At 48.0% G+C, this 16,229-nt stretch overlaps 1 protein-coding gene across 3 annotated transcripts in view; it reads right to left on the bottom strand.

Annotated features, from left to right (window-relative positions):
- Nucleotides 1-16,229, bottom strand: part of LOC143805125 (uncharacterized) — a 159,130-nt gene that overhangs the window by 108,159 nt on the left and 34,742 nt on the right. Inside the window, exon 1 of one of the 3 annotated variants that reach the window (XM_077284014.1) lies at nt 15,916-16,046. The exons of the other annotated variants lie outside the window; for them this stretch is intronic. Coding sequence (XP_077140129.1) covers nt 15,916-15,962 — 47 coding nt within the window. The 5' untranslated portion in view covers nt 15,963-16,046. Of the gene's footprint in view, nt 1-15,915; nt 16,047-16,229 lie in introns of those variants that run through there. 3 annotated transcript variants of the gene reach the window in all.

Genomic DNA, 16,229 nt, shown 5'->3' with positions numbered 1-16,229 from the left:
CACCAGTTAGGGCCTAGTGCAGGCTTCAGTAGTCAGAACACGGTAGCTGTGTGGCCTGCTTAGTAAAGGCCAGGGAGGTTATACACAAAGTAGCATCGATATTTGTTTTATTGTTTAAAGTTGCTTGTGAGACAAATTCTGAGTTTGTAATTGTTGAAGCACCGTGCTATTTTACGGACAAGATAACTCATGTGCATTATCTTTTGCTATTGTAAACCCCTGTTTGCATCTTCCTTGTTCCTTCCATTCCCTGTCTCCCAATAAATTACCCTTTGTTGTTTGCACCTCATCTTGTGTACAGTAGTCTTCCTGCACCGTGGTGGTCCCCCGGCCATCGCTTCAAGTGGCGCTGCGAGCAGGGTACTGTCACCAAGATGGAGGCAGCAGACAGCAATGGCGGGAATGCTAACATTAATGGGGATGCTGTGGGCATTGGTGGAACCCCTGCAAGGACACTCCCTATGGGCACCATATTTAGTGTGTTCCCAAAGTTTGACGGCAAGAATATGCCACTGTCCGACTGGGTGTCCCGGCTGCAAAACACCCTGAAGATTTAGAACATCAGCCCAGACCTTGAAGCGGACATTGCTTTAACTGCCCTAGAAGGGGAAGCCCGCAGAAATGTCTGCCTACAACCAGAACTCACCCGCAGTACTCTGAAGGAGCTAGTGAAGTTCCTGGAAGAGATCTACGGCGAGACTGCTAGCGCGGGACATCTTCGCGCCAAATTTTTCTCTAGGCTGCAGCGGGAAGGAGAAGGAATTTCTCAGTATGCAACAGCACTGCAAGAAGTGTTCGCAGAGGTGCAGAGAAAGGAGGCAGATGGATTTGGCGGCATGGGCTCTAAAGACCGGATACTCCGCGAGCAATTCATTCTGGGACTACACAGCAGATCCTTGAGGCGAGCACTCTCAGAACAGGTTCGGGCAGATCCAGCCCTTACGTTTCGTCAAGTCCTGGCGGAAACAGTGGCACGAAGTAAAGAAGAAAGCTATGCATCTGGGGTGATGCGTGTCCAGGGCGCCAATTCCAGAGGGGACCCAAACCATCAAGAGGTGCTGGTCCAGGTAGTGCAAGACTTGCAGCGGTCCCTTGTTAACATGCAAGAGAAACTGACCCAGGTGGAGCGAAGAGTGGGGGAACTACAAGAGACTGACTCACCATACTCATGCAACCATTCTTCAGCCCGATCGACAAGGGATCATCGGGAACAAGCCCCCTCCCGTCAGGCGTCGGAGGCACGAGGACAGGCTCGAAGTACCCCCCGGCGAGGAGGAGGCATTCAATGCTGGGAGTGTGGAGGACGGGGGCACCTTGCCAGAGACTGTCGGAACTATACTCAAGGCCAGCGGAAGCCGCCGTTAAACTACCAACCCCCGCAGTAGTGCGGCACTCTGCGGGGGAGGCGAGAAGAGAGGCCGCTCCATATCATAACGAACACTTGATTGCTGGGAGCCCCATCCTACGTGCTGAATTTGAAGGAGTTCTGGTGGATTGCCTGGTAGATACTGGGTCACAAGTGACAACGATGCCAGAAGCGTACTTCAAGCAGCATTTCCAGGACCTGGCCAAGCCAGAAAGAGACATTGATTCGGTTGTTTGCTGCCAACCAACAACCAATTCCGGTCACAGGGGTCGTGTGGATGAATATTCGAATCTGTGGGCAAGAAGTTGGGAGAAAAGGGATCCTGCTAGTCCCTGAGCCTATCAAGGAAGATGTGCCTGTAGTACTGGGAATGAATATTCTACGTGAACTCGATCAGATTATGTTTACCAAACGGGGACCTGGATATTGGAAGAAGGCTACTCCACATAAGCCTACTCAGGAAGCCCTTCAACGACTGATCCGCGTCTGTGGGACGCAGAAGAGTGTGCCATCTTATCAGACGGTAGGGGTCATCAGGGCTCCTGGTAAAGAACCTGTAATCCTACCTCCTGAGCGAGAAACTATAGTATACCTTCCAGTGGGGACTCACCGCAACCTTGATGGGTTGGAAGTGGTTGTTCAGCCTGTGGTAGGCGGAGGAGTGGACCAAGAAGTCATGATAGCTCGTACGATAGCTGTGGTCCAGCGAGGACATGTCCCCATAAGAGATTTGAATGTGAGCCCCAGGGAGGTCACCTTGCCACGAGGGACAGATCTGGCCCTGGTGTACCTACATAAGGGTGAAGTGATGAGTCAGAAGGAGATGTCTTTATCACCGAAAGAAGGCATGGGGTGGACTCTAGCAGTTGCTGCGGTAGACGAAGAGACACCATCCCCGGAGTGGAGTGGACAGGTCATCCTTGATCAAATGGAAGTGGATGTGAAGGCTATGGGCCCTGAACATGTACAAGCAATAGAAGCTATGCTGTGGGAAAATCGGTCCGCATTCGCCCGTCACGCCGAAGATTTCGGCTGTACTGAAGCCATCACGCATGAGATACCGACTGGGGAAGCTCGTCCAATTCGAGAACGATACCGGCAGATCCCGCCCAAGATGTATCAAGAGGTGAAGACATTACTGAGGCAGATGCTGGATTCAGGAGTGGTGCAGAGTAGTCAGAGCCCTTGGGCAGCCCCGGTGGTGCTCGTCAAGAAAAAGGATGGGACCATCCGCTTCTGTGTAGATTACAGGAAACTCAATGCCTGCACTGTTCGAGACTGGTATCCGTTGCCCCGCATCGAGGAATCCTTGACAGCGTTGGGGAAAGACAAGTACTTCTCCACCCTGGACCTAGCAAGCGGATACTGGCAAGAAGCCGTGGCAGAGAAAGACAGAGAGAAAACCGCCTTCATCCTCCCTATGGGGCTGTTCGAGTTTAACCGGATGCCCTTCGGGCTCTCCAATGCTCCAGGCACCTTTCAACGGCTGATGGAAAAGTGTTTGGGAGATTTAAATTTTGAGGCTACCCTGATCTATCTGGATGACATCATTGTGTTTTCAGCCTCATTCGAAGACCACCTTGCGCAGCTTGGACAGGTACTCGGAAGACTGCGGGCTCATAACCTGAAGGTGAAGCCAAAAAAATGCCACCTCTTCAAGAGAGAGATCGAGTACCTAGGCCACATAGTGTCACAAGATGGAGGTCTACCCTCACCAGAAAAAGTGGCTGCTATCCAGAAGTGGCCAGTCCCTCAAACAGTGAGAGAACTCCAGGCCTTTCTGGGACTCACTGGGTACTACCGCCGGTTTGTTAAAGACTTTGCGAAGGTGGCAGGTCCTCTCAATGAGTTGCTGAGGGGGACCGCGGGAGTGCCGAAAACCCAGCGCATCCCCTGGGCACCGGGACAACACGAGGCCTTCCAGGCTATAAAGAATGCCCATACTTCGGCCCCGATTTTGGCCTACGCAGACTTCGATCAATCGTTCCTGTTGTACACCGATGGTAGCCTTCATGGATTTGGGGCAGTACTTTCTCAGATACAGGATGGACATGAGAGAGTCATCGGGTATGCTAGTAGGTCCCTGTGAGACAGCGAAAGAAACCCTCACAATTACAGCTCCTTCCGGTTAGAGCTCCTGGCCCTGGTGTGGGCCATGACAGAAAAGTTTGCAGGCTTCCTGACAGGTACCAAAATTCAAGTTCGAACAGACAATAATCCCCTGGCCCACCTTGAGAATGCTAAATTGGGGGCCTTAGAACAATGGTGGATGACTCGCCTAGCCAAGTTCGACTTTACCATCCGTTATCGCTCTGCTACCGAAAACGCAAATGCGGATGGGCTGTCAAGAGTGCCTGTGGAGACTCCAGTGGGGGGTCTTGATGAGCAACTTGAAGAGGAGGAAACCCCAGACTTTAATAAGTTTAAGCCCCCAATGGATGTGGCCCAGTCAAGAAGGGAGGCCTGCGCATTACCCCGGTCCCTGGGGAGAACCAATGAGGAATGGGGACACGTTCAGGATGAAGACGAAGGGCTGAGACAGATGAAATGGTGGGTAACGCAAAAGAGGAAGCCTGGCAAACAGAGAGATAATCTGGACTCTGAAATGAGGAGTGTGTTGCACCAGTGGGATAGACTGGAAGTGCGAGAGTCAGTACTATATCGTAAGAGGTGACAGCCAAAAGACATGGAAGTAAGGTGGCAAGTGGTCATCCCAGGAAGAATGGCTCAAGAAATAGCTAAAGAAGCCCACGAATTCGGAGCGCACTTCGGCCCCACAAAGACCTACCATTGGTTGCAGCGGTATGTGTATTGTGTTATGGTTTCCAATGGCAAGGAAACATCAGAAGCATAGAATAAACGGACAAGCTCTCGGGTGATGGAAACTAGAGCTGACCGCGATGCTAAACCTACACACCACACTAGAAGTAGCCAGGGGGCATTCCTGCGTGGTCTCTAGATGCCGCGCGCCAGCCGGAGAACTAACTACCCCTGGTAGAAGAAAACACAGTCCTGGCTTGCCTCCAGAGAATGTCCCCACAGGAGATAGCAGCCCCCCACATATAATAACGGTGAGAGCAGATGAAAAGACACACGTAGTATGAAAGCAGATTTAGCACAGAGAGGCCCGCTAACTAAATAGCAGAAAGATACAACAGAGGACTTCGCGGTCAGCTGCAAAACCCTTCAAAACACCATCCTGAAATTACCTTAACTCATGTGACAACTCATGCCACTGGAGTGGTAATTTCAGCCCAACAAGAGCTTCCAGCTGCAGAGATTCACATAAGTGCAAACTGGACAAAACAAACAAAAATAGACTTAAGGACTAAAGTGTCCAACTTAGCTGAGCAGAAAACTGGGAGCAGGAACATGCAACAGAATCACTCTGGATACATTGATGGCCAGCATTAGAATGACTGAGGAGCAAGGTTAAATAGGATACTCCCACATCCTGATAGGAACAGGTGAACTGAGAAGGCAAAGCTTGCAGGACACCAGTACCACAAGAGACCACTGGGGGAGCTCACGAACCGAATCACAACAGTACCCCCCCCTTAAGGAGGGGGCACCGAACCCTCACAAGAACCACCAGGGCGATCTGGATGAGCCCTATGAAAGGCACGGACCAAATCAGAAGCATGAACATCAGAAGCTGTAACCCAAGAATTATCCTCTTGACCGTAGCCCTTCCATTTCACCAGATATTGAAGTCTCCGTCTGGAAACACGGGAGTCCAAGATTTTCTCCACCACGTACTCCAATTCACCCTCAACCAGCACAGGAGCAGGAGGCTCAACAGAAGGCACAAGTGGTACCTCATACCTCCGCAATAATGACCGATGGAAGACATTATGGATAGCAAAGGATGCTGGGAGGTCCAAACGAAAAGACACAGGGTTAAGAATTTCCAAAATCTTATAAGGACCGATGAACCGAGGCTTAAACTTAGGAGAAGAGACCCTCATAGGGACAAAACGGGAGGACAACCACACCAAGTCCCCAACACGAAGACGAGGACCAACACGACGATGGCGATTAGCAAAACGTTGAGTCTTCTCCTGGGACAACTCCAAATTGTCCACTACCTGCCCCCAAATACGATGCAACCTATCCACCATGGTATCCACTCCAGGACAATCCGAAGACTCCACCTGACCAGATGAAAAACGAGGATGGAACCCTGAATTGCAAAAGAAAGGGGAGACCAAAGTGGCAGAACTGGCCCGATTATTAAGGGCAAACTCAGCCAACGGCAAAAAGGAGACCCAGTCATCCTGATCAGCAGACACGAAACACCTCAAATAAGTCTCCAAGGTCTGATTAGTACGTTCCGTCTGGCCATTTGTCTGGGGATGAAATGCAGACGAAAAAGACAAATCAATGCCCATCCTGGCACAAAACGCCCGCCAAAATCTGGACACAAACTGGGATCCCCTGTCGGAAACGATATTCTCCGGAATACCATGCAGCCGAACCACATTCTGAAAAAACAGGGGCACCAACTCAGATGAGGAAGGCAGCTTGGGCAAGGGCACCAAATGAACCATCTTAGAAAAGCGGTCACACACCACCCAAATGACGGACATCTTCTGAGAAACAGGGAGATCAGAAATAAAATCCATAGAGATGTGTGTCCAAGGCCTCTTAGGAACAGGCAAGGGCAACAACAACCCACTAGCCCGAGAACAACAAGGCTTGGCCCGAGCACAAACATCGCAAGACTGCACAAAAGTACGCACGTCCCGAGACAGGGAAGGCCACCAGAAGGACCTAGCCACCAAATCTCTGGTACCAAAAATTCCCGGATGACCTGCCAACGCAGAAGAATGAACCTCCGAGATGACTCTATTGGTCCACTCATCCGGCACAAACAATCTACCAGGCGGACAACGATCAGGCCGATCCGCCTGAAACTCTTGTAAAGCACGTCGCAGGTCTGGGAAGACAGCAGACAATATCACCCCATCCTTAAGTATACCCGTAGGTTTAGAATCACCAGGGGAATCAGGTTCAAAACTCCTAGAAAGGGCATCCGCCTTCACATTCTTAGTACCTGGCAGATACGAAACCACAAAATTAAACCGGGAGAAAAACAACGACCAGCGCGCCTGTCTAGGATTCAGACGTCTGGCCGACTCAAGATAAATCAAATTTTTGTGATCAGTCAAGACCACCACCTGATGTTTAGCACCCTCAAGCCAATGACGCCACTCCTCGAATGCCCACTTCATCGCCAAAAGCTCCCGATTACCGACGTCATAATTTCGCTCGGCGGGCGAAAATTTTCGAGAAAAGAACGCACAAGGTCTCATCACTGAACAATCTGAACTATTCTGCGACAAAACCGCCCCCGCTCCGATCTCGGAAGCATCAACTTCCACCTGAAAAGGAAGAGAAACATCAGGCTGGCACAACACCGGAGCAGAAGAAAAACGGCGCTTAAGCTCCCGAAAGGCCTCCACAGCAGCAGGAGACCAATCTGCAACATCAGCACCCTTTTTAGTCAAATCAGTCAAAGGCCTGACAACGCTAGAAAAACCAGTTATGAATCGACGATAAAAGTTAGCAAAGCCCAAAAATTTCTGAAGGCCCTTAAGAGAAGTCGGTTGCGTCCAGTCACAAATAGCCCGAACCTTCACAGGATCCATCTCAATAGAAGAGGGGGAAAAAATGTACCCCAAAAAAGAAATCTTCTGAACCCCAAAAACACACTTTGAACCTTTAACAAACAGAGAATTGGTCCGCAAAACCTGAAAAACCCTCCTAGCTTGTTGAACATGAGATTCCCAGTCATCCGAAAAAATCAAGATATCGTCCAAATACACAATCATAAATTTATCCAGATATTCACGGAAAATATTGTGCATAAAAGACTGAAAGACCGAAGGGGCATTTGACAGACCAAAAGGCATCACCAAATACTCAAAATGGCCCTCGGGCGTATTAAATGCGGTTTTCCACTCATCCCCCTGCTTAATTCGCACCAAATTATACGCACCGCGAAGATCAATCTTAGAGAACCACTTCGCCCCCTCAATGCGAGCAAATAAATCTGTCAGCAATGGCAAAGGATACTGATACTTGACTGTGATCTTATTCAAGAGTCTATAATCAATACAAGGTCTCAAAGAACCATCGCTTTTAGCTACGAAAAAGAACCCCGCTCCAAGAGGAGACGAAGAAGGACGAATATGTCCCTTTTCCAAGGACTCCCTAATATACTCTCGCATGGCAGCATGTTCAGGTACAGACAGATTGAATAGACGACCCTTAGGAAATTTACTGCCAGGGATCAAATCTATGGCGCAATCGCAATCTCGGTGAGGAGGAAGAGAATTAAGAGTAGATTCCTCAAAAACCTCACGATAATCAGACAAAAACTCAGGAATTTCAGAGGGAATAGATGAAGCAATGGAGACCAAAGATGTGTCCCCATGATTTCCCTGACATCCCCAGCTTAGTACAGACATTGTTTTCCAGTCAAGGACTGGGTTATGAGTTTGCAACCATGGCAATCCCAGCACCAACACATCATGTAGATTATACAGTACAAGGAAGCGAATCACCTCTTGATGGTCTGGAGTCATACGCATAGTCACTTGTGTCCAGTATTGTGGTTTATTACTAGCCAATGGTGTAGAATCAATACCCTTTAAAGGTATAGGAACTTCCAGAGGCTCTAGATCAAACCCACAGCGCCTGGCAAAGGACCAATCCATAAGACTCAAAGCGGCGCCAGAATCCACATACGCATCCGCAACAATAGAAGATAACGAACAAATTAGAGTTACAGACAAAATAAACTTGGACTGCAAAGTGCCAATAGCAGAGGATTTATCAACTTTCTTTGTTCGTTTAGAGCATGCTGATATAACATGAGTAGAATTTCCACAATAGAAGCACAAATGATTTTTGCGCCTATAAATCTGTCGTTCGCTTCTGGACAGAAAGCTATCACATTGCATACTCTGTGGTGCCTCTTCAGAAGACACCGCCAACTGGTGCACAGGTTCCCGTAAACGCCGATCAATCTGAATTGCCATTGTCATGGACTCATTCAGACCAGTAGGCGCAGGAAACCCCACCACGACGTCTTTTACAGCATCAGAGAGACCTTCTCTGAAAATTGCCGCCAGAGCGCACTCATTCCACTGAGTAAGCACAGACCATTTTCGAAATTTTTGGCAATATATTTCGGCTTCATCTTGCCCCTGAGAGAGGGCTATTAGGGCTTTCCTCATAAAGCAACCCCAAAGCCAGAAAAAACGCATCCACATTGAGCAACGCAGGATCCCCTGGTGCCAATGAAAATGCCCAATTTTGGGGGTCACCCCGCAGTAAAGAAATAACAATTTTTACTTGCTGGGCAGGATCTCCAGCAGAATGAGATCTCAGCGAAAGAAACAATTTACAATTGTATTTAAAATTTAGAAAACAAGATCGATCTCCAGAAAAAAACTCCGGTATAGGAATTTTAGGTTCAGACCAAGGAGCATGTAACAAAAAATCTTGTATATTCTGAACTTTAGAGGCAAGATTATTCAAATTGGTAGCCAGACTCTGGGGATCCATATTTCAACAGATAAAGTCTGAGCCATTCAGGGGTTAAGAGGAGAGGAAAACAGGAGACTGCAATTAGAGCTGGAGTGCAACTTCAGAGGAAGGAAAAAAAAAAAAAAAAGGTTTCACACAGTTCCTTTTCTCTCCTGCCTCAGCCTATAGATTAAACATTTGGGCTGGCCATACTGTTATGGTTTCCAATGGCAAGGAAACATCAGAAGCATAGAATAAACGGACAAGCTCTCGGGTGATGGAAACTAGAGCTGACCGCGATGCTAAACCTACACACCACACTAGAAGTAGCCAGGGGGCATTCCTGCGTGGTCTCTAGATGCCGCGTGCCAGCCGGAGAACTAACTACCCCTGGTAGAAGAAAACACAGTCCTGGCTTGCCTCCAGAGAATGTCCCCACAGGAGATAGCAGCCCCCCACATATAATAACGGTGAGAGCAGATGAAAAGACACACGTAGTATGAAAGCAGATTTAGCACAGAGAGGCCCGCTAACTAAATAGCAGAAAGATACAACAGAGGACTTCGCGGTCAGCTGCAAAACCCTTCAAAACACCATCCTGAAATTACCTTAACTCATGTGACAACTCATGCCACTGGAGTGGTAATTTCAGCCCAACAAGAGCTTCCAGCTGCAGAGATTCACATAAGTGCAAACTGGACAAAACAAACAAAAATAGACTTAAGGACTAAAGTGTCCAACTTAGCTGAGCAGAAAACTGGGAGCAGGAACATGCAACAGAATCACTCTGGATACATTGATGGCCAGCATTAGAATGACTGAGGAGCAAGGTTAAATAGGATACTCCCACATCCTGATAGGAACAGGTGAACTGAGAAGGCAAAGCTTGCAGGACACCAGTACCACAAGAGACCACCGGGGGAGCCCACGAACCGAATCACAACAGTATTGCCCCCGGTTGGAGCTTGTGGTGGAAGAGGTTAGCTGGCAATGTCGAGCATGTGACCTCATTAAGAGTACTGAACAGAGGGCACCCATCCAGACCATACAAACTAAGGAACCGGTGGAAGTCTTGATGATCGACTATCTCCTCGTGGGACACTCGGCCCGGGGGCTGCAATACTGTTTGGTGATGACCGATCATTTCTCTAAGTTCGCAGTAGTCACTCCGACTAGAGATCAGACTGCGGAATCGGCGGGGCGAGCCATCTGTCAAGGCTTCATCCGGGTGTATGGGTGCCCAAAGCGCATCCACTCTGACCAAGGCACATGTTTCCAAGGCAAGGTGATGGAAGAATTGTATCGCATATATGGCATCGAGCGGTCCCAGACCACCCCTTACCACCCTCAAGGCAATGGAGCTTGTGAACGCTTCAACAGAACCTTGCTTCAGATGCTGAGAACATTGGAGGAGGATAAGAAGGCGTGTTGGCCAGACTATCTGCCAGAATTGGTCTGGACCTACAACAATCGGGTCCACTCCACCACGCATTACACCACGCGTTATACCCCCTATCTACTGTTGTTTGGACGAGACCAGACAAGAGCTCACAATGTCTCCTGCAACAAGTGTTCCTCTGGAAGATAGTCAAGCCTTGCCTGACAGCCAAGAGCTTCGGAGATCCCAGAGGTCTAATGCAGGGGTTCCACCAGTCCGATATGTAGAACAGTGTGCTCTGTCTGTTTTTACACCTTTGTTGCCTCCTCCATTACACTTTTACCCTGATGCTGTGATGGCCGAGGACGACCATCATTAAGAAGGGAGGCATGTAAGAGGGTGGTGCTGTTATGGACAGTAAGAAACACGCTGTCACTTTAAGAAGCTCCATCCTCTTGTCTGGTGTGAGATGGAATGGTCTGCTTCCCCCCTGCTCTAATCGTTCTGATGAACCAGTCAGTGCAGTGTGGAGGGGAGGAGCTGAAGCAGCGTGTGTGAGAAGAAGCTGATATAGAAGACGGTGTCCTGTTTTGCTGCAAGAAGGGTTACACAGCTTGAGACGGACTGCGTTTTTGAAATAGGCTTTTCCAGTTACAGCAAAGGTGGCTGTTCTGTGCTAGTTTGTGAAGCCACGAAGATACTGAGAAGGGGACTTACAGTTTCCAGGAGCACCCCTAGTATCCGGAAGCAAGGAGAAGACCACGCTTCGCAGAGCTGACAGGAATCCGTGCGCACCACCGTGTTGGACTTCTGGGGGCCCCCTGGGACTGGACCTGTGTCCCCAACATCACCGTGAGTCTGTTCCTGTATGGTTCACCAGTTAGGGCCTAGTGCAGGCTTCAGTAGTCAGAACACGGTAGCCGTGTGGCCTGCTTAGTAAAAGCCAGGGAGGTTATACACAGAGTAGCATCGATATTTGTTTTATTGTTTAAAGTTGCTTGTGAGACAAATTCTGAGTTTGTAATTGTTGAAGCACCGTGCTATTTTACGGACAAGATAACTCATGTGCATTATCTTTTGCTATTGTAAACCCCTGTTTGCATCTTCCTTGTTCCTTCCATTCCCTGTCTCCCAATAAATCTACCCTTTGTTGTTTGCACCTCATCTTGTGTACAGTAGTCTTCCTGCACCATAGTGGTCCCCCGGCCATCACTTCAGTGACATCCTCAGAACCGATAGACCCGGTACCGAGTACCCCGCCGTCCTGCGTCTGGGGGCCGCTCCAACTGTAGGACCTGTTGAAAATGTTACCTTGGTGCCCACAAATTTCAAGTTACACCACTTTCAGCAGAGCTGTGTATCTAATCCTATCCTGTGTGATACTGTCTGCTGAGCCCTGTATCTAATCCTATCCTGTGTGATACTCTCTGCAGAGCTGTGTATCTAATCCTATCCTGTGTTATACTGTCTGCAGAGCCGTGTATCTAATCCTATCCTGTGTGATACTGTCTGCTGAGCTGTGTATCTAATCCTATCCTGCGTGATACTGTCTGCTGAGCTGTGTATCTAATCCTATCCTGTGTGATACTGACTGCAGAGCCCTGTATCTAATCCTATCCTGCGTGATACTGTCTGCTGAGCTGTGTATCTAATCCTATCCTGTGTGATACTGTCTGCAGAGCCCTGTATCTAATCCTATCCTGCGTGATACTGTCTGCTGAGCTGTGTATCTAATCCTATCCTGTGTGATACTGACTGCTGAGCCATGTATCTAATCCTGTCCTGTGTGATACTGTCTGCTGAGCTGTGTATCTAATCCTATCCTGTGTGATACTGTCTGCTGAGCTGTGTATCTAATCCTATCCTGTGTTATACTGTCTGCAGAGCCCTGTATCTAATCCTATCCTGTGTTATACTGTCTGCAGAGCCGTGTATCTAATCCTATCCTGTGTGATACTGTCTGCTGAGCTGTGTATCTAATCCTATCCTGCGTGATACTGTCTGCTGAGCTGTGTATCTAATCCTATCCTGCGTGATACTGTCTGCTGAGCTGTGTATCTAATCCTATCCTGTGTGATACTGTCTGCTGAGCCGTGTATCTAATCCTATCCTGTGTGATACTGACTGCTGAGCCATGTATCTAATCCTGTCCTGTGTGATACTGTCTGCTGAGCTGTGTATCTAATTCTATCCTGTGTGATACTGTCTGCAGAGCTGGTGGAGCTCTGTACTTGGCTCCTGTGTGAATCGTGTTGTGGGGATGCCCGTGTAGTATTTGCCAGGTGTATTCAGTGGGCGAGGTACGTGGCAATGTGTCACGACTTTGCTTATCCAGGGTAGTTGAAAAAAAAGTAAATAGCCATCTCACGGTCTACCTGCTAATCAGATGTCAATAATGGCACTATGCATATGTGTAATTACTCCTAGCACCGTGTGTGCACCATTGTCAGCGGCACTACTAGAGACCCAGTGTCCCCGCCATAATACCCTACGGTATGTCCTCTGACTGTGACTGTGGTTTGGTCTATGATCCCAATGACTTCAGCACATGTTCTGCCCATTGCACTCTGCTTCATCCTTCACACGTGGATACAAACAGGTTAGTATATCCTGGACCACCAAGAACACCACAAGTAATAAGTATTAAGGGGGTTATCCAAAGGGTGATACCTGTGCTACCATGATTGTCCCAGTGTAACAGGCCATAGTAAACCCCGAGCCCAGACTATACCCAGGATTAAACATCCTAGGCTTGATTATACCCCGGGTATACTATGGCCTAGGTCATGTGATACCTCGCATGCAGATTATACCCCCTTTGAAATCAGCAATGTTGAGTGATATACACAAGAATTACTTAATTTTTCAACATGTTAATGGAGGTTCATGTTTGTGCAAGTCATCTTTTATCTTTGTGGAACTCTAACATCTGAGTCATTACAACAAACATGAGACATCTCAGATGTTAGACTTCACAGTCACATTGTATTGTAGGGCCAATCTTCATCATGTGATTAACAACACAAATACTTTCCCACTACGTATAAGTCAGTTTTAAGTTATTAAAAAATGACATCTAACATTTCTCTGATTTACAAGGGCTCATAAAATAAAATAGAGGAGTATATTGTAGCCTGGAGGTGTAAAAAATGACATCTGAAATCTAACTCCTTTACAAGGGCTCATACAATAGAGGGGTATATTGTAGCCTTCAGGGGTATAGTTTGGTCTAAGCTAATTTATATCCCTAAGCATAGTTCGGCTTAGGACAGTTTATTCCCTAGGGGGATATATTGTAGCCTGGAGGGGTATAATTTGGCCTAAGCTATTTTACACCCCCGGGTATAGTTTGGCCTAAGACAGTTTATCCACGAAGGTATACTCTGGCCTGGGCTAAACTTTACCCAGGTTTAATCTGGACAGGGGTTAATTTGGCCTGTTACACCAGGTGATGCTTTACCATCTGCACTACATTGGGAGAAGATTAAAGAGGAGAGAAGCTCTAGACCACCAGGCAGTATCAGGCAGTAGCGCAGCTACCGGGGGGGATCATAGGGGGCGGTGGCCCCCAGCCCGGTGCTCAGAGGGGACCCACCCGGAGCTATGCTACTGTAACTGTATCAACACGCTGCAGCAGAGCAGGGAGAATCTATCTCACTGCTCTGCCACTGGCCGCTATGGGGCCCCTGAGCAAGCGGGGGCCCGCTGCCAGTAGTGGGCCCTCCGCCCGTCACCGCAAGGTCAGCTGTACCGGCATTTAGCCGCTACAGCTAACTGCAGTGATGAGGGAAGGAGTTGCTATGCTCCTTCTCCCATCATCCCTTTGTCAGCGGCTGATGTCACCGACACTGACAGTGGGCGTGATGTCACCACCCGGCGCCCGCTGTCTGAAGAAGAGACGGGAAAAATAAAGGATTCCATCAGAAAGAACGTCAGCGGTAAGTCATTATCTGTAACTGTGCAGTGATCTGTTATATGTTCTGCAGGACTGGTGTCTACCACTGACCATATGGCGGTAATATCCATGTTGGTCTTTATATAGAGATTATCTTCAGTAACAGCGCGGTCATCTGCTGAGGTTCTCCTCCACTATTAGGGGGCATCACCGAGTTGTAATCAAGGTTACCTGGTTAGGGGCCCACTCAGAAGTTTCACCCCCCCTGAACCAAAACCCTAGCTACGCCTCTGCCACCAGGGATAGTTACTGTAATTATATTTACTATAGCTATTTTTGAACTTTGGCAACAATGGATATTTACTACTAATTACTATTTGGTGTCTGTAATTGGCTGAGGCGCTGACGTCACATCACCTGCTGACCAGTGAGCTCAGCGGCTCTCATCGGGTTGTGCCAACTACAGGGGTAGAGCCACTGAGTTCACTGGCTGCAGGGCTGGCGATGTGATTTTAATACTAGACATTGGAACAAGCAACAGAGACTCATAGCTGGACCCATGGAGGGTGAGTAAAGCATATTTTGTTTTTCTTATAATCTGCGTCCAAGAATCAAGGTTTTCCGGTAGACCATGGGCTAAAAGGTGTAAAGAGGAAAGGATAGGTACTCCAAAGTAAGAGATGCTCTCTGCAGCCCCTATAAGGATGAGGGTTTTGTCAAGGTCGATTGTTAATAAATATTATGTTGGTAATAATACTGAAAAGAGAAAACTCCACGATTCCCCCTTCCATAAACAGTAGATAAAAGTGGTCTGAATGTGCTCATTGATGTGTATGGGGCCTTTAGACCTGTATTAGAGATAATGTAGAGCGCATAGTATGTATGTAAAAGAATGCAGTCCCGTAATATAATACACTGCCTCTAAAGTACCATAGACTATGAAAAGAGCTGAAAGACAGGGGGTGAGTTTTGCAAATTGCCTCTTCTGAGAAAAAGAGGACTTAACTCTATAGCGCCACCTGTTGGAAGTAGCGATCCTACAAGTCACAATCAACCCTCTAACGAGTCGTGTAATATGACTTAGGATAAAAGCCAAATCAGTATCTCAATTCGCAGACACAGTGTTTCGGGCTGTTGGCCCTCGTTAGTGCGAAGCATGAGAACTGATTTGGCTAGGTGAGAGGCTCTGGACTGGGGTCTAAGGGGTATCGTTTCTCCTTATGGAGAGTGACATACCATCTCTGGCTTGTCAAGGTAAGGAGCCTTATTTGCCGTACAATGCTCCTCTGGGAAATTAAATATGCAAATTGCCTCTTCTGAGAAAAAGAGGACTTAACTCTATAGCGCCACCTGTTGGAAGTAGCGATCCTAGGGGGTGAGTTAGTGAGTGGCTAAGACCACATGAGAGGCAGAAGTGCTGAAGAGGGTACAGAACAGAGCCCAGGGTCACAAAGACAGGAGCTGTAGAAGAGCCTGCGGTGAGAAGTGACCAGATAGCGGTGGAGAGATTGCAATAGTCTTCATTTTAGCCTTTGTGAAATGCGTCTGACAAGCTGAAGACCCTGATCAGCAGCAATAAAAGCAGTGAGCTGAAGGATGGAAAATGTGTTAATTGTGGACAAAGATGTTACATTTCTTGCACGTTAATAAGCCTATACATGGTGACCTATACAAGTGGCTGGTGCAACCCTTCAAGGCAAGCAATACCTGAGCGAAATGAAGACTGACAGCGGCACTAACCTGCTGAAGGAATTGTGTTGTGAATTCCAACCCTGAGGGCCACACATGAATCTGAACGGTGTTATGCAATTATTCTGCTGTTCAAGAGCAAGGTTCCCACCATTAAAAGGAACAGGACCTGATAAACATGTGTTCCTGCGTGAGAAAAACACACCAAAAGAATCGTCATTTCACAGGGGAGGGTGGGTGTCGCCCCTTTTTGGGTTCTCACCCTGGAAAATGTCAACTGGACCTTTCATTCATTTGGCGTCCTCCAGCACACAGTCATGTTATCCCAGTCCTGAGTAGGTTCTCATAGACTCCACACACAGCTC

This window comes from Ranitomeya variabilis, chromosome 2 (genome assembly GCF_051348905.1).
Source record: "Ranitomeya variabilis isolate aRanVar5 chromosome 2, aRanVar5.hap1, whole genome shotgun sequence".
Classification (NCBI taxonomy): Eukaryota; Metazoa; Chordata; class Amphibia; order Anura; family Dendrobatidae; genus Ranitomeya; species Ranitomeya variabilis.
This window is presented reverse-complemented; position numbering and strand designations above follow the sequence as displayed.